Below are 17,804 nucleotides of genomic sequence, written 5' to 3'. Positions count from 1 at the left end.
TCAACTCTTTTGGCTTCCAGGTTTGAGAGAAGATGGACATTGCATTAGATCTCTGTAGGGAAAGACGGATTCTGGGAGGAGACCAGCGTGATAGGAGTGAGCAGTCTCCATCATGTCCCTATCTCTAGCTTGCTACACTAGAGATTTCAGGAATTTCCTCTTAAGTGAAATCTGGAAATCTCTCTCTTGGTTGAGCTGAGCTATCTTGCTCTCAAAATTCATTTGCTTTTTTGCTCTCAAAAGGAAAGCTCATTCAGTTTATATACATACATACGTGTGTGTGTATAAATGCATATACATTTTATATGTATATTTACTTTCATGCATATATTTTCTCTGATATTTGCTTTTTGCTGTCAACTTAGGTAAAGGATTTTCTTTGTTATTTGTGATGTGGGTTCATTGTGCTACAGTTTTTTTTGGTGGGATCCCGAAGCATTTTTGTTTGTTTGGATTCACTTGGTTCTATCTTATTGAATGCTAAGGCTTTTAAATAAGAATTTATTTCTTGTATTGTAGGTCTGATAATTTGATTTTGTTGGCAGTTTTAAATTTATGATATAAACCTTAAAATATGACTTAAAATCAGTTGAATTTAATGTTCCATAGATTTAGAAGCTACCATTGTAATTTCTCTCTTTACTCTAATTCCATGTCTTTACCAGCCCAGCTGAATGAGGAGGAATAAAAGATCAACTGTCACCTTATGACCACACAGATATAGCACCATAAGGGCATATGGGTCTATTACTGCTATCCCTCTTTATTTCTTTATGTCACAGTTCCTTTATTTGATGTGCCCATGAAACTGATTTTTGATAGAAAACAACCACTGATTTATCCCCAAACTTTGGACTCTACTTCACTTTTCTTAGGATAGTGCTCCCTTGTGGCTCTGATCACTGATGTGTGTTGGGGTGGTCACCCTTCCTTCCCACTGGTGAATTCAAGCTGCTGTTTTGAATTTGGAATCAAGGATGCGGATGTGAATCTTGTTTCTGCAACCTAAAACGTTAATGATCTTAGGCATTTTACTTCTTTCTAGCCCTAGGTTTTTCCCACCTATAAAGTGAAGAAATTGATTCTGGAAAACTATTTGAAATCCTGCAAAAAAAAGTCTCTGAATTCTTTGTCTTATGACACGATGAGGACCTATCCCTCTCAAATGTGAATGGCATATATAAACATATATAACAAAATGTCCATAGTGGTACTTTTCATGGTAGTAAGGATCTTGGAAACAAAGTGGATGTCCATTGATAAGGGAATGACAGAATAAACTTTGGTATTTTAACATAATGGAATATAATTACTTTATAAGAAATAACAAATATACAGAATTCAGAGAAACATGGGAAGACTTGAATTGATGTTGAGTGAAAAGAATGGGGTTAAGCAAACAATATATATAATGACAATAAAAATGTAAACAAAACAACACTAAAAAGCTTCTGAAGTCATAATAATTACACCAACCAGTTCTGGTCTTAGAAAAGAGGAGGAAAACATTTCCTTTCTCTGAGCAGAGAGGTGGAGCAGTATAGGCAAAGAGTGATATATCTATCTGTCTTTATCTATATTTCTCTATATATACTATTACACAGTTGCTTTGTAGTTTGACTTCAACTTTTCTGTGTTACAAAAGAAAATTAATTGGGGAAGTGGTATACTGGGAAATGATTCTCACATACTAATACATAAATAAAAGTTATTAAATGAGAGGAAGAAACAATGATAAACTGTTTTTCAGGGAATATATCTTATAAGTGGGTTTGTTTGCTAGGTAACAATTGTTGTATTAAAACAAAATATCTCCTCACATTTAGGGAAAAGTGAATAAATAAAATAGGAGTGGGAAGGGTTTGAATCTTTCTAAAGTCCCTTCCAGTTTTGAATTCTTTGACTTTTTTTAACATCTACTTTGAAGAAATTGCAAGGCATTTGTGCACCTCTGACAAATTTTGAAAATCGTGCCCCCAATATGTGTTGCTGCCTTTCCAAGCTTTCATTGTACTATGTTGGTACTAATTTGTCACAAAATTCATCTCTATAAACTATAGGGTTCAGAGAAGAGCAGGGACTTGTCAAATGCTCATGTCATTGGGGGGTTTAAATGCTGCTGCCTATTAAAAATTCAAAACTTTATTACTCTACTCATGAAGATAAGACCACTTGGAAAGACAGATGGGGATAGAGGAAGTATATGTAGGACCGATAAAGGGCTAGAATGTTTTGAGCTCCTTGGGATTTCTATCAAAAATGACTGGCCCACAGGGCTAATGTTCTGTCCTCCCATGACTCCCATGATTCGATTCTTGTTCTACAATCCCATGTGGCTGTATGGCTTTAGAAAAGGGCAAAGTGCTGCTTCCAGGATACAAAAGCTTGTTTCCAGATTGTCTCTCAACACCTTCACCTTTCCTCTTCCTTATAGGAAGACCCAGGTAGGAAGATGGCAACAGAGACTTAAGTATAATTCATATATATCTGAATCACACTCCTGCCCTGGAACTTGGTTAAAGCTGGCCTAAGGGAGACCCTTCTTTTTCTTCAGGTCTGCTCTCATTTGAGAAAGTCATAAAATTGTAGAATATTAGAGCCAGAAGACTTTAGAACACCAAATAGAGAAAAGTCAGAGCTGAGAGAGAGCTTAGATCATAGAACACAGGATCTGAGAACATATAACATGGAACGTTAGAGTTGAAAAGGCCCTTAGAACCTACCATGTCAGAGGCAGAGGTTTGATAATAAGGCAGAATGTTAGAGCTGAAAACGATTTTGGTGGAACATAGTGTTACAGAAACAAAGGACTTTAGAACACTGGCCTGGGGGAGAAGAATTAGAGACATCATGGGACAGAGATCTCTTCCTTGTGGTGGGCAGAATTAGGGTCAGGGACAAAGGAAGTGGGTAACAGGGCTGAAGGGAACTCTGGGGGAGGGAGGTCTCCTTTCAAAGATCCTTCCCCATCCAGCTGCAGAGCAGCATGATCATGATGGTCGTCCCCACACCTGTAAGGATGCCACCACAATTGGCTGTCTTTGAATTCATGTCTGGGGATTGGCCTTCCAACGATAAGGGGTTGCACATGTCAAACTGGCAGCAGTTTACGGTGACGTGAGTCCCTTCTATAATCTTGGTGGCTTCTTTGCAGGTATCTGAGCACCACGCCGAAAAGGTAGTAAAATAGTTGGACTCTGCAGAAAAAGGAGGGGATAGTGAGAAGGCCACGTGAAGGGTATGGGAGGGGAGGGAATAGTCATAGACTGGATCTGCTAGGAGAAAGGGTAGCTACTAACTAGGTGTGTGTGTGGGGGGACCACAGTGAGTATGTGGTGGTTGGGATAAGGATCCAGTAATCCAAGCCTGCCACAGGACCAGGGAGTGTGTCCTGGGGGAATGGTGAACTTCAAATTGGTACTTTATTTTGACAGCTGCCTCCTATTATCCCTCTCAATTGGGGATGGGGAGTGGGGAATAGAGCAAAGGGAACCTCAAGGAGCTTCTTTCCTGCTTGCCATATTTCTCAGGTGAATGGGAAAAGTTTGATATTTCTTCAAAAAGAAAACTATAAATTAACTAAACTATAGGATCAAGTTCCTGTTTTCCCCTGTCTTCTGATGGGGATGGAAACTGTGTTCCCTTTTGAAATTAACACTCTGAAATTCTGTACCCTTTGATTCCTGACCCCCTGTGAGAGAGCTTCTCAGGCTGGGCCATTTCTAAGGCAAATCACTCCAATGATAGCCAGATCTCCATTCAAATTCAGGCTGAAAAAGCCTTCAAAGCAATTTTATTTGGGAGATCCTGGTCTGATCAGCTCAAACTGCCCCAGCTCCCTCCTCATCCCTTCCCCTTCCCCCCCAAGATCTGCTCATATAATAGGTTTCTGTTTACTCATTTTTTTTTTTTTTTTTTTTTTTGTGTGTGCAGAAAGTCAAAAGTAGCACGCTCTGCCTCTTTGGTATAGTTACCAGGACCCTCCCTGCTGAGAAGGCATTCTTTTCTCAGGGCCAGCCTCCATTTTCCTAATAGGACTTTGCCACTAGGAAGTCAGTTTTTCTAGCAAAGCTGACTTCTCATCCAACAATAAACTTCCATTTTTGCCACCTAAAACTTTTTGGGTTCGTGAATTCTTTCACGAAGGACCTGCATTGACCAAAAGGGGATTTCCACAATTCTCTGATTGCCATTAGAGCCCCATCATTCCCTCCCTGGCACAAAATTCCCAGGATATGGGAATGTATAGATATAACTGACCTGGCTCTTATCTATCCAGTCCACATGTTGAGAACACATATCTCGGGGTCAGCAAAAGACATGTCTTTGTCCAAATCTTAAACTTATGTGTTGTTTCCCACTGATCTAACATCTATTTTCCCAGCCAGTGCTGATTGTTTTAATGATTGATGCTTCCTAATATAGTTTTCGCACTTAGAATGTAAGGCCACATTTTCAGCTAATGAGGAAGAGCCAGCAAGAAGGGGCAGGCTGGTGCTGTTGCTCAGGGAACATATATATTGCCTTTGCTGCCTCTGCTCTGCGCCTCACTTCCACCTCTTGTATGGTGGGGGTGACGCCCACTTCTCATGAGAAACGAATAAAACTTTTTCTTTATACCTTGAGAGATCTCTGAAATTTATTGAGTGGGTTATGTACAGGTGATCAGGTATATGTTCTGTGGGAAGCGTGGGATCCATACTATTTCTGGGTCGCCTTAAATGAAGTGAGATTAAGGGCTTGCTTTTCATGGAATCCCATCCTCAGAAATTTCAGCCCTAGAGAATAAGGATCACGTTGGGCCTCTCCCTTGTTAGTCTTAATCCAGTCACTCTTCCCAGGGAGGATGAGGAAGAGAGCTTGCAGACTTCAAACAGAAGGCTCCCTCCCAATCTTTCACCTTCCACCCACCAAGTCATGCTGCTGCAAGTCTCTTTGGCTTTAGAGGAAGGTATCTATAGAAAGACAGTGTAATGAAAAGAAAAAATCCCCAAATGGGAGGTGGGGAAGCTGGTTCTAATTTTGGCTTTGCCTCTAACTTAATGTGTGTTATTTCCACTGGCCAAGAGGTGTGTCCTTCTCTATAAAAGAGAAGAGTAGAATGTTTTCTAAAGTTCCTTCTTTAACACTCTCTGAGGATCTTCTTCCCCTTGAAGGATTGAAGACCTAATGTCTCTCCTTCATAGGGAAAAGTGGTAGGACATTGAAATGAAGTGTGTAGTATCAGGTATCATGAAGGACAAATGGTTTCAGATACTGTCTTTAGACTTTGCTAATAAAACTAAAATGAAGATAGAAATTTTGCTTGTAATATTATATATATAAAGATGTATTTCTGGTGAGGAAATCTAGGAATCCCAAGGTGGGTAATGTAGTACAGAACTTTCAGATGAGGATCAATGACAGGAGAAGCAGAGGAGATATCGTTATTAGAATATCGCATAGAACACCTGAACAGAAGGATGCAATAGAGGACTTTAGCTGGCAACAATGCATGCTTTCCCTTAGGAGACTTCAATTATCCAGATACTTGCCTGGAGTCTTTCCCTTGTCAGATGTAGAATAGTCAACAAATTATTGATCTATCTTAGGGATAATTTCATCCTTCAAAAAGTGGAGGAAATAAAGAGTGGGAACTGCTGTTCTGGATTTTATTCTGATCAACAAGGAGATTTTGGTGTTGGAGGAGAAATGATGGGTACTATGGTGATGAGTAGGATGGGAAGAGGAAAATGACCAATCTATCATAAAACTCAGGATAGAAAGAAGATTTGAGGAGACTTTACTTCAAAAAGTAGAGACTAGAAGAACAATAGGATCTACCAATTCTATATATCCCCAGGAGGAATGGGAAGCTTTTATAAATGAAATTCTGAATACACAGATATGATTCTAAGAAGGAGGAAAGAAGGAACTGCTTAGATGAAGTTATACAACTGTGAAATGAATTCAAAAATCAAATCAAATTAAAAAAAAAGATATAGAGAAGATAGGTAGGTAATAGGGGATGAATGTGCAACAGTAGCTTCATTCTGTAAGATCAGAGTCAGGAACACTAAATTCCAGAATGAGCTAAAACTGGTAGTCAATGTTAGGGCAAAAAGAAGGCTCAGATATTTTCTGGCACCTCACATGTCCCATGGACTCTTCTATCTCCTGACTTCAGACATTGTCACTAGCTCTCCCCTCTCTCCTCTTCACCTCCTGGTTTCCTCTTCTTTTAAGTCCCAACTAAAATCCCACCTTCTAAGAGAAGCCTTTCCTGAACTTTAATTCTGCTTTTTTCCTTTTGTCGATTATTTCCAATGGATCCTGATTGTAGCTTGTTTGTACATATTGTTTGCATATTCTTTTCCTCATTACCTAATAGCAGAACAGAGAATGTTTTGTTTTTCTTTGCATCTCTATCACTTAATACAGTGCTTAGCACATTGAGCTTAATAAATATTTATTGGCTGACTGATTATCCTGATCCCCCAGTGGCTAAATATTTTCTTATTCTGAAATTACTTTGCATTTACTTTTCATATTTGGTACTTACCTGTGTGCCTGTTATAGTCTCCTTTTATCCCCTTTCCCAATATAATGTAACAAGCATCCTTATAGTCAAGGACTGTTTTATCAACCTATGGACCAGAAACTAATCACATAACCTCCTAACAGATATAATTTTTTCAACCCTTTTTAATGGAAGAAGATGGAGGAAATATCATTCAAGACTTGGGAGATGGCTGGAAGTTTTTAGTTTTTTTTTTATTCTTTGTTATAAAATATGACTCTCTAAGAGGGCACTACATTAGGAAATATACAATAGGTGTATGAAAACAAAAGATATTCATAAAAATTTAAACTATAAGAGGAATATCAAAGAAGTTTTAGGACAATTATTTGGGTAGATAGGATGATGACAAAAAGATGGAAATGAGAAGCCTAATTATTCAACTCCCATTTTGCTTCTATTCTTTCCCCCAAAATCTTTGGATTGGGAAAGTTAGAACATCACAGTTTAACTGGGAAATGAAACCAAAAGTGAGTGAGAAGATGGTAAAAGAGCATTGAGTTATACTTTGTGAGTTCAGGCCATTGGGACTAGATGTCTTATCTCTTAAGGGAGTTAAGAGAAAGGCAGATTAAAAAATGGCTATCAAACACAGCAGTACCTCTCCTGGGTCTGTATCTTAAAGAGATCATACAAAAGGGAAAATATGTGCAAAAATATTTTTAGCAGCCCTTTCTGTAATGGCAAGTAACTGGAAATTGGATGGATGCCTATCAGTTGGGAATGGCTGAATAAATTATAGGACATGAATGTAATGGAATATTATTGTTTTATACAAAATAATGAGCAGCCTGCTTTCAGAAAATTCTGGAAAAACTTGCATGAACTGATACTAAATGAAGTGACTAGAACGAAGAGAACATCGTACACAGCAACAACAAGATTATATGATGATCCTGTGATGGACTTGGTTCTTTTTAACAATGAGATGATTCAGGCCAGTTCTAATAGACTTGTGATGGAGAGAACCGTCTGCATTCAGAGAGAGGACTCTTGAGGACTGAATGTAGATCACAACATAATATTTTCACTTTTTGTCATTTGCTTGCTTCTTTTTCCTCATATTTCTTTTTGCTTTTACCTTTGGATTTGATTTTTTTGTGTGTGTGTGTGCAGGATGATGAATGTAAAAATATGGTTAGAAGAATTGCACATGTTTAACTTATATTGGATTGCTTGCTGCCTATGGGAAGAAGTGGAGGGAGAGAGAAAAATTTTGAACACAAAATTTTGCAAAGGTGAATGTTGAAACTTATCTTTGCATGTATTTGGAAAAATTAAAAACTATTAAAATGAATATTAAAAAAAGAAAAAAGCAGATATGAGTGCAGAACTTCTGTTACCAATTTTTGAAAGATAGAAACAAAGAAACAAATATTTATTAAGTATCTACCATGTGCCAGACACAAGGTCCAGTTAGGCTCATCTCATTTCCTTTGTGGATATGGTTGTCAGAGTGGTAGATTAAGGGAGAATTGTAGGCAAACTGAATATACCCTGATTTTGGCAAAACAAAATGAAAACAAATAAAAAAACCAAACCTTAACAGAAGATCCAGGATCTGGATCCAAGGATCCAAGATCTGGAATCAATTTAAAAATTGAGCTTTACTAATAAAGGATAGGGAGCGATGGCTTGGTAACAGAGCCTTGTGTGGGAAACGTGGTGGTTTTTAGTAAACTTCAAGCTCCATCTAAGTCAACAGTGTGATATGACAGATAAAAAGCAAAAGAATTTAGGGAGGAAAAAAGAACTTAAATTTGGGAAGGGACGATCCCTCGGTTCTCTGTCCTGATGGGACCACTGGATTCAATTCCGGGCTCATCATTTTAAGAAAGGCTTGACTATCTGGAGTGTGTCCAGAAGAGGGCGCCCAAGATGTAGGAAGCCGAGAGATGCCACATAAAACAGGGATAAAGGGAACAAAGATGCTCAGCTTGGAGAAATGATCGCTAATGGGATCCCCGTAGTTATTTGAAGGATTGTCGAAAGAAAGAAAGGTCAGATTTTTTCTGCTTGGGACCTGGAGATGAAACTGGGTACAAAGAGTGGGACAAATGTGCCAGCTTAGATCTGATGTCAAGATAAATTCCTAAAATGTAGATTGTCTAAGATTAGTGTGGACTGGCTGGACGGGTAGTTGGAGTCCCCTCTGGGAACTCTTCAGGAAGAGGCTGGGTGACTTTGTATTGTGGATAAATGAGGATGCGTGCTGAGGTACAGATGGACTATATGGCTTCCGTGGTTCCTCACAACTCTGAGATTCTATGAATTCTAAAGTGCTAAAGAAATGGGCCGTATCATCTTCATCCTTATTATTATTCATTGTGACCATAACCAAGGTAGACAAGAATTTGTTTCTCCCTTCTTGGAATGGGAACTATGAGAGTATGGCGAGGTCCCAGACAGCAGATAGAAGGAAAATAGGAAAAAGGTCTAGAGAGAAAGGGTGGTAACTGACCAAGATCATAGAATCATGGAACGGTAGAGCTAGAATGGGCCTTAGAACCTAGAATGCCAGAGCTAGAAAGTCCTCAAGGGTCTTACTTTTACACACGGGACACTGAGCTTTAGGGAGAGATAATATACTCTGGATTATGGACTTAGTCAGAGGCCAAGCCGGGACTCAAACCTGGTCTCCAGACTTTCAGTTCGGAACTCTCACCAGGCCTGTCTTTCTCCTGAACTTAGATGATATTACCTTAGGACCAGCCCCTCCTGTCTAGGGTGAACTCCTCTTTCCCACATTCACCTGCATTCCCTCTGGTGATGATGGTTTTGCAGAAGGTCTGAGAGGGTGAACAGGTTTGGATCTTATTACAGCGATCCTCAATGGATTCTGACTCACAGGTGTAGCATTCCAGAGAGCCTGCAGACATAAAGGAAAAGGGAAAAGTCAGACAAGGGAGGAAGATGTTGTGGGGGGGACATACAGGATAAAATTCAAAGATAGTCAACCATTTGGCTGCAATTTACCTGTTCAGTAATGTGAAATAATCACATTCTTTCCTTTCACATTCTCTGAATATTAACCAAAGGGGTGAATTAGTAGTTTCCAAATCTCACTTTTGTTTTCCTGCCTCTTCATTTGCTCAGGCAGTCAGTCCCCTAGTCAGTCATCCACACTATTCCTCATTGCCAACTGAAAATCTTCTCTCTGAACTAAAGACCTCTGAGTGCAGAGTGAAACATACTGTTTAACTTTATTTTTCATGCTATTTTTCAGCTTGACAGTGGATTTTTTTTTTTTTTTTTTAGGTAATCTGGGTTAAGTGACTTGCCCAGGGCCACACAGCTAGTAAGGGCCTGAGGCTGAATGTTCATGCTTTTTAATGCTTTTTCTTAAAGCTTTTTTTTTTGGGGGGGGGGGGGGAACGACAAGATGGCTAACATGGATTTTTTTTTTTTGGCATGACTATACAAGTATAATTGATGTCATAATGCTTGCCTTCTCAATGGTTTGGGTAGGGATGGGGAGAATATGGAACTTGAAATATTAAAAAGAATCTTAAAATTAAAAAATAGAATTGGGAAATATTTAACAAAATGAAAATATAAATTTTTAAAAAGTCTTTTCTTTCTTCAAAGCTCAGTACAGTTGCAACTTTTTCTTTGAAGCCTTCCCTGATTCCACCGTTTTATCACTTTTTTGCTCTTATTATATTCTATCATATGTTGTTATATTTATTTGTGCACGTCATTCTCCTAAGAGAATGAAAGTGCCTTGAAAGACTTCATTTTTTACTTTTGGATTCTTGGTACCAGTGCAGTACCTCATACTAACTGAATTATTGAAGGAAAATGTGAAGTTAGAGGAATGCTCATTAGTGAGAAAGCAGGGAAATGGCTAAGTTGGAAGGCTTATTCCCACTTCCACATTTTTGCTCTTGTAGTTAGCTTCTTCCATTTCCATCATCTCATACTCTCCATCCATTCAAACATTAACCATTGTTCAAATGCCACCTCCTTCAGGAAGCCTTCCTTGATTTCTCCAGTACTCACTTCCTTCTCCCTTCTTTGAACTCTGAGATTCACTATCTAAACTCGGCATTTGACACTTAGCTCTTGCAATCTCTGACTTCCAGGGCTCTGAACCTACACCACAACAATAGTATTGTCAAGGTTACAACTGTACAACTTGTCATCAGCTCCTCAGTAATCTTTGCCTAAGATCTCAGGCAGCTCAGAGCACAGCCCAGGACATAAGTCTTCTCCAGGAGTACAAAAAACATAGGGCAGACACAGACTCAGGACAGACTCTCCAGAGTTGCCAGGTTTGTGTTATAGCCATAGTTCAAAGGCTAGTTTAGAGAATTCTAGTCCAGAGGCCGAGGCCTTTTCTGGTTTCATCTGCTCCTTGTAGGCAGCTTCAGAATGGGAGAGAGAGCAGTGAGTTTTCTAGGACTATTGATAGAAAATGCTGGTTACCCACTCAACAGATCAACTCTCTTGTCTTCCAGAGGAGCCAATATATAAGCTTCCTGGTTCAATTCCTCTATGAACTTCTATGGAACATTGATCTTGTTGGTGAGTGTTCCCTCCATGGGTGCTGATAGCATCTCCTCATTAGTACCCCAACCACTGGCTTCTCATCCAGTGTGATCTTTGAATGTGACCTTTCATAAATCCTCCAAGGAGAATCTACCCAATGTTTGAAGTCCTTCCTTGGTAATTGATATAATGTGACCTTCTTGAAGACAGGGACAGCAACATGAATTAGTGGATAGAGCAACAAGTTTGGAGTCAGGAAGACCTGAGTTCAAATGTGGCCTTAGACGCTTGCTGACTGGGTGATCCTGGGAAGTCAGTTAACCTCTATCTTTCTTAGTTTCCTTTGTTGGCAAAGTGTAGATGTAGCATGTCCCTCCCATAATAACTATTATTATATTTATTGTTAATTTGTTAATATTGTTAATTTTTAATTTTTGTCTTGGTATCTTAGTGTTTTGCATAGCATCTGGGGCTTTGGAAAAGGGATCTAGATCTGTGATTTCACTAGGATTGATGTATTTTGTGTTATTTCTGTCACATGCTTCATTATTTATAGATTTGTGCCCTCCTCACATCTACCACACATTTGTCTATTGCCCTTTGGGGTCACTTGAGAATTTTAATTTTGTGAGATTGTGGCATTTTCTGATCTACAGCCATAGATATATGGACAGTATTGGGATGTGTGTGTGTGTGTGTGCATGTGGGTTTGTATTTTAAAGGGCTTTCATATAAAGGAGTTATTTGAGATTGGTAGAAGGAACTGCCTTGTATTATTTCACTATTCATGTGTCTTCTCTCTCTCCCTTCCACTCTCCCTCTTTTCCTCCCTTCCTTCCCATCCTTCCTTCTTTCCCATCCTTCCTTCTTTCCTTCTTTCTTTCTTTCTTTCTTTCTTTCTTTCTTTCTTTCTTTCTTTCTTTCTTTCTTTCTTTCTTTCTTTCTTTCTTTCTTCTTTCTTTCATTCTTTCTTTCTTTCTTTCTTTCTTTCTTTCTCTCTCCTTCTTTCTTTCTTTCTTTTTTTTCTTTCTTTCTCTCTTTCTTTTCTTTCTTCATCCCCTCTCCTCTCTTCCTTCCTTCTTCCTCTCTTTCTTTTTTCCTTTTTCCCATCTTCTCTCTCTTCTCTCTCTCTCTTTTCCCCTTCCTCTTTCCTTCCTTTAGAGTTTAACAATCTGCCTGACATATAGTGCTTAACAAACACTCATTGCCTTAAATGCAGTTGATCTTGAAACTAGATTGTAAAGTCTTCAAGGGACAAGATTGGGCTTCTATTTCTTGCTTTCCTTATGGATTGGGGATAAAAGACAGACTTACTGATGGACTGACTGAAAGAGAAAAGAAAAATCATTGGTATATCGCATCTAGAGCTAGAAAGGACCGCAGAGATTATCATGTCTAATTTCATATTACATATGGAGAAATTGAGGTCTAGATCAGTGAAGTGATTTAGAATAGCAGAAGGAGGTACAAATTCAAAACCACATTCTATGAGGATCTCTTGAAGAAATTACAGATGTGTAGGTTGGAGGAGAGAAGACTTGGAGGTGGGGAAAAAGTGATCTTTACATTCAAGAAGAGGAAATACTATTAAGATATAGAAGAAGTATCAGCTTTGTTCCATTTGCACTGGGTGAGGGCACTAGGATCAGCAGGTGGAATTTGCAATCAGACAAAAATAAATTAGAGAAAATGAAAAACTTCCTAACTATTAGAACTATCCAAAAGTGGAATGGGCTGTTGAGTAGATACTGGCTAAGTTTCATATTGGGCATGTCATAATATCATAAATTTGAACCTATACCTTAGAAATCACTGAGTTGAATCCTCATTTTACAGTTGAGAAAACTGAAGCCCAGGAAGTCACAAAGCTAGGATACTTAAGTTTCCTCATCTAAAGAATGACAGTTTTAGACTAGATATTGCAGAGGGGATTTATAGACACTTATACAAATATATAAAAATATAAATTTACATATTTATTTCTAACTCTGAGACTCTGTGAACCTAGTCCCCAAGTGCCAGTGCTAATATACAGCCATCTAGCTGGGACAAGGGGAGTAGATGGAGAGGAGAATGGTAGCTAAGGACAGGAAGAATCAATTATAGGCCTAGGAGAAGTGGTGGTAACAACGGTAGAGCTGAGTTACAAAGGAAACTGGGCCAAGCTGGGGATGCCAAAGGCTGGGCTCAGGCAGTGTGGTTGTGGTTGGCAGCTCATGTGACTTTGGCCTTCCCTCCAGTCCATTCTTTACACAGATGCCCAAGTCATCTTCCTTATGTACCACTTTAATCAAGGCACTGTCCTAGGCCTCTGTTGAGTTATCACTACCTGCAGGATCAAGTATAAACCTTCTATTGTTGACAAGAAGGTACTCTAAGTCTAGTACCAAGATACCTGTCCAGCTTTTTATCATACTACCTCCATTTTAGAGAGTCCCTGTAACTGGACCATTTCTCTCTCCCATTCTCATGAGCTGGATTCCCTTTATCCCACTGACTACCATTTCTGCATTTGATCCTTCTTCTCTCCCCTCTCCCCTCAATCCTCTCCCTTTTCATACTTCTTGATGCACTTTGCCTTGACTTCTCCTTTGTCCTTATCTTTCTCCCTCTCCTCTACTAGTATTGTTTCTTTATCTGTCCTCCCATTAGATTTAAAAAATAGGACCCAACTCATTGCCCAAGCATTTAATGCCCACTGTGCACAGATTACCATCTCAGGTTCTGAAAGGAGCTGGACCCAACTTATTCCCCAAGCATTTAATGCCCACTGTGCACAGATGACCATCTCAGGTTCTGAGGGGAGCTGGAGTTTTAGACAAAAACTTGTCCCTCCTTTCACAGAGCTCTCAGCCCAACTAGGGAATAGGATATGCACAAAGATTATGCTAAAACACTTAATTTCTTGATAAATATAGCTGAGAAATTCTAAGATATGTAAAAAGAGAGGTTAGAGGCTAAGATTCGACAGTGCCTTCCACACAGTAGGCATTTACTCAAGTGTTTGTTTTGTTGAATTCAGTTGAACTGAAGAAGTGAAGAGGCCTGCAGATAACATCAGAACAGAGCCTTGGGGGGAAGAGGGGGAAAGGCTGACAATGGGCCCTGGGAGTCAGCCAGCTGGGAACTGGCCAAATGCTTAACCCCATTCGTTGCCAGAATTTAAGATAGTCTGAGGACAGTGTCCACTTGCTGTCGCCAGTAAGGGGGACATTCACTTTTTCTTCCCTCCAGATAAAGTTCAATCCTCATCTTGAAGTTAAAGATTTGGAGCTGAAAGGAACCTTAGAGTTGGTCGGGGTCAACCCCCTTCAAATTGAAGTTGAGGAATAAGAGATCTAGAGAAGGCCTAAGGTCTCACAGCTAGTGGGGTCTGAGGCAGGATTTGAACCCAGATTTTCTTTACCTATATCACATCATGGGGGTTTTCTCTGCCTGTTCCTCTTCTTTTATGAAAAGATTCCCCCTTTTTTGTTGTCATTTTTGTTAATTGTCTTTTGGTCTCGAAGAGGACCCTGATCACAGGGAGGAGATGCTATGACATGTGAATGAACTGGATTTTTTGTGAGGGAAGGCTGGGCAAGGTCACCTGCCTCATTTTTGGTAGGAAATACACTAGAACTGGAGACAAAAGAGTCCCCATTCTGACCCTTAGGAGCTGTGTGATTCTGCACAATTGTCTTACTTTTTCTGAGCCTCAGTTTGCTCCTCTGTAAAATAGAGATCACAGTATTTGTAATACCTATCTCACAGAGCTGTGAAAGGACTTTGCAAACCTTAAATTGCTCTAACAAGTAGGTTCTCTTCAATGAAAAGCTTACATTTCCCTTTCCCTGCCCATACTGCCTTCTGCTCATTTCTCTCTTTTCTGAACTCCCTTTGCCATACAGCTGCTATCACTTATTTGGACTTTTAGTGGAAGTTGTTTACTCTTTCCTTCCTATCCCACCCCAGAGAGCGTCATCCCTACTCACTGCTCCTTGTAGGCTGGTTTGAATGCTATGATTAAGAAGACTTTGCGACCTACAACCCCCATTGGGAAGCTGTTCCTCCTTTTGAACCCCTCCAAGGTCAGTGCCTGGTCCTCTCTCCTCTTGCCTTATGTTATAATTAACCATGTCTTTGTCTTCCTTCCCAATCAAGCTGCCAGCTGTGAGGGCAGGGACTGTCTTCCTGCCTTTTCTCCCCTATCCCAGGGTTCCCAGGACTGGCTCATATCCCTGCTTTTCTCAGCCAAATAGTTCTCATCCTTTTACTAGAGACTTCTTAAGCTTTTTAAAGTCTTGGACCTCTTTGATAGCCTGATAAGACCTATGGGCCCTCCTCAGAATAACATTTAAAAATGAATAAAATAAACAGAATCACAAAGGGAACTAATTATATTGAAATACAATTATTTAAAATAACAACCACAAAAATGTTCAGGAACCCCAGGTTCTAATCTAACATCTTCTAGAAAGCCTCCCCAAATCTCTCCAGGTGGAAGGGATCCTAACCCTTACCCATTCCCTAGCCCATGTCCCTTAATAATAAAATAGCTGCATTTACAAGGGCAACTAGGTAGCACAGTGGGCAGTTAGGCCTGGAGTTGGGAAAGCCTGAGTTCAAATGCAGCCTCAGACACTTAATAGTTGTGGGTCTTGGGCAAGTCACTTAACTCTGTCTCGTTTTCTTCTCTGTAAAGTGGGCTCTAGTATTTTTCCAAGAAAATTTCCAAAAGGGGTCAGTAAGAATAGAATGTGACTGAGAATGACTAAACAATAAAAACATTTACCATGTGCTTTGAAGGTTGCAAAATGCTTTATAAATGGTATCTTGTTTGATCCTCACAACAATTCTTAGGGGGTCGGTGCTATTATTAGCCTCACTTTACAGGTAAGTAAACTGAGGCAGGCAGTCACCTAACTTCCTCAGGGTCCCATGGCTAGGAAGTGAGGCTAGATTTGAACTCAGATCCTTATAGCTTCAGGTACAGTGCTGCATCCACCTTGCCAACTAGCTAGCTGCCTCTCAGAGATCTCTCACCCTGCGGTGGAAGTGACATGTGCAGTCTCCTCTCTCCTGAGGGCGAGGAGCCTCTCCCGGCCTCCTGATCATGAGACACTGCTCTTAGGATGCTTGCTGAGATCCTAGGACATAGTACCTAGTTCCTTTTCCTTTGACATGACTTTCCATCTGTATCTTGCCCAGTTACTTATATTTTGTCTCTCCCGGTAAATGTAAGCTTCTTGAGGGCAGGAGTGGCCTTTTGTCTGTCTCTGTCTCCTCCACACTCAGCCCGGTGCCCGGCACAGTTGGTGCTTAATCTCTGACTGGCTGCGGTCCCTGGTCCCCTCCCTGTGGGAGCCCACTTTGTGCACAGTCGGCATGGAGCACACTACCTACTGGTCCTAAGTGTGAACTTTCATGTTCTCTGGCTGGCCTTGCCCATGGTCTCACCTGGAGGACCGGAGGCATCTGCAGAAAACAGTTCGCCCATTTACCCAGCAGGCTTTGGGCCTTTGCTGTGGAAGCCACCCTGGGTTGGAGTGCCGGAGGGGGGTGGGATGGGTGGGAGGATCTGCGCCTATAGGGAGGCCTCTGGAGGGCTGTGGGACAGTGGCTGCTGTATGGGGAAGTACTGAGCAGTACCTTTCCAGGACAAAGTCTTCCCCCCTTCCCCTCTCCTATCAAAGGCAGCCTCCTGAGGTGAAGCTCCATTCACCCAAGACTTGTTCCAGCTCTGCCAAGCAGCTCACTCCCCGCTAAGTACCAGGATTTCTCTGCTTCAGACCCACTGAACAAAAAGGCACCTGACCCCTTCTTTGTGCCTTTCTTTGCTTAGGTTATTTCTGTATTTGGAAAGTCCCCCTGGCTTTGCTTCTTGAACTCATGCCACCCCCACTCAAAACCTGTGATAAACACAGATGGCTAAGACAAGCGGTGAAGGGGTTAAAAAACCCCTTCCTCCAGGAAGCCTTCCCTCTTTCCACACCCTCCCCAAACCTGTAGGCCATACCTACTCTTGTCTGTACCCCTCTAACGCCCAAATCGCGGGAACAATAATTATCTCTGCATGCTTCTTGTCCCACTTCAGCTCCATAGGTCCCAGGGGAAGAGGGCTGGAGCAGGGAGGATTTGGGATAGATTTGTACCTTCATAGGGAATGTGCTTGATTTCAACTTCATCCTCCTCATCATCTTCATCATCATCATCCTTATAGTCATAATCTTCATCTGTGCTTTCATCTACTGACTTTGTCTCCTTCTGTTCACTCCCTGTCCCAAAGTGAGAAATATAGGTCTGAGTTAGGTGGTCCCAGGAAAAAGGTTAGGGTCTCTGGTGGGACCTTTAAGGGGCTCCTCTATCCACTTTCTCCTCTGCAAACTCCACTTTCCTCTAGTCTCCTCATTGCTCCAGAATGTCTTTGGGCTCCCTGTTGCCTGGCACTCAAGGTCCTTAACAATTTAGCCCTAACATGTCTATTATGACATTTCCTATTATGGAAAGGCATTGAACTCAGTGCTGGAAAATCAGGATTTGAGCCTTGTTTCTCCTGAAGATTCACTGTGAAAGCCAATTCGTTGCCTTCTTGGCTTTTAGAGTATCATCAGACTCAGAGGATCATAGTGTCCTGCTGTGCTTTCATGGCTTAACACTGCCCTAAGATCTTTGAAACATTCTGTATTTAGAGGCAGAACTGAGTCCCGAGTAGTGATTTCTCAAAGACCAGTGGCAGCACTGGGATCGGAACTGCAGTCCTCTGACCTCCAGT

The 17,804-nt window shown here is 40.7% G+C and overlaps 2 protein-coding genes across 3 annotated transcripts in view; one reads left to right on the top strand and one right to left on the bottom strand.

Annotated features, from left to right (window-relative positions):
• Window positions 1–1,366: 1,366 nt before the first annotated feature.
• GPIHBP1 (glycosylphosphatidylinositol anchored high density lipoprotein binding protein 1) overlaps window positions 1,367–17,804 on the bottom strand; it is a 28,642-nt gene continuing 12,204 nt past the window's right edge. For both annotated transcript variants that reach the window (XM_031947301.1, XM_003762722.4), the window contains exons 3-5: window positions 17,185–17,307; window positions 9,312–9,428; window positions 1,367–3,197 (exon numbers count right to left, since the gene is read on the bottom strand). In XM_031947301.1, coding sequence (XP_031803161.1) covers window positions 2,953–3,197; window positions 9,312–9,428; window positions 17,185–17,307 — 485 coding nt within the window. In that variant the 3' untranslated portion in view covers window positions 1,367–2,952. The remainder of the gene's footprint in view (window positions 3,198–9,311; window positions 9,429–17,184; window positions 17,308–17,804) is intronic.
• LOC105749638 (lymphocyte antigen 6H) overlaps window positions 15,049–17,804 on the top strand; it is a 53,762-nt gene continuing 51,006 nt past the window's right edge. The window contains exon 1 of the mRNA XM_031947302.1: window positions 15,049–15,120. The gene's annotated coding sequence lies outside the window, so the exon portion shown is untranslated. The remainder of the gene's footprint in view (window positions 15,121–17,804) is intronic.

Source organism: Sarcophilus harrisii, chromosome 1 (assembly GCF_902635505.1).
Source record: "Sarcophilus harrisii chromosome 1, mSarHar1.11, whole genome shotgun sequence".
In the NCBI taxonomy this organism is placed as follows: domain Eukaryota; kingdom Metazoa; phylum Chordata; class Mammalia; order Dasyuromorphia; family Dasyuridae; genus Sarcophilus; species Sarcophilus harrisii.
This window is presented reverse-complemented; position numbering and strand designations above follow the sequence as displayed.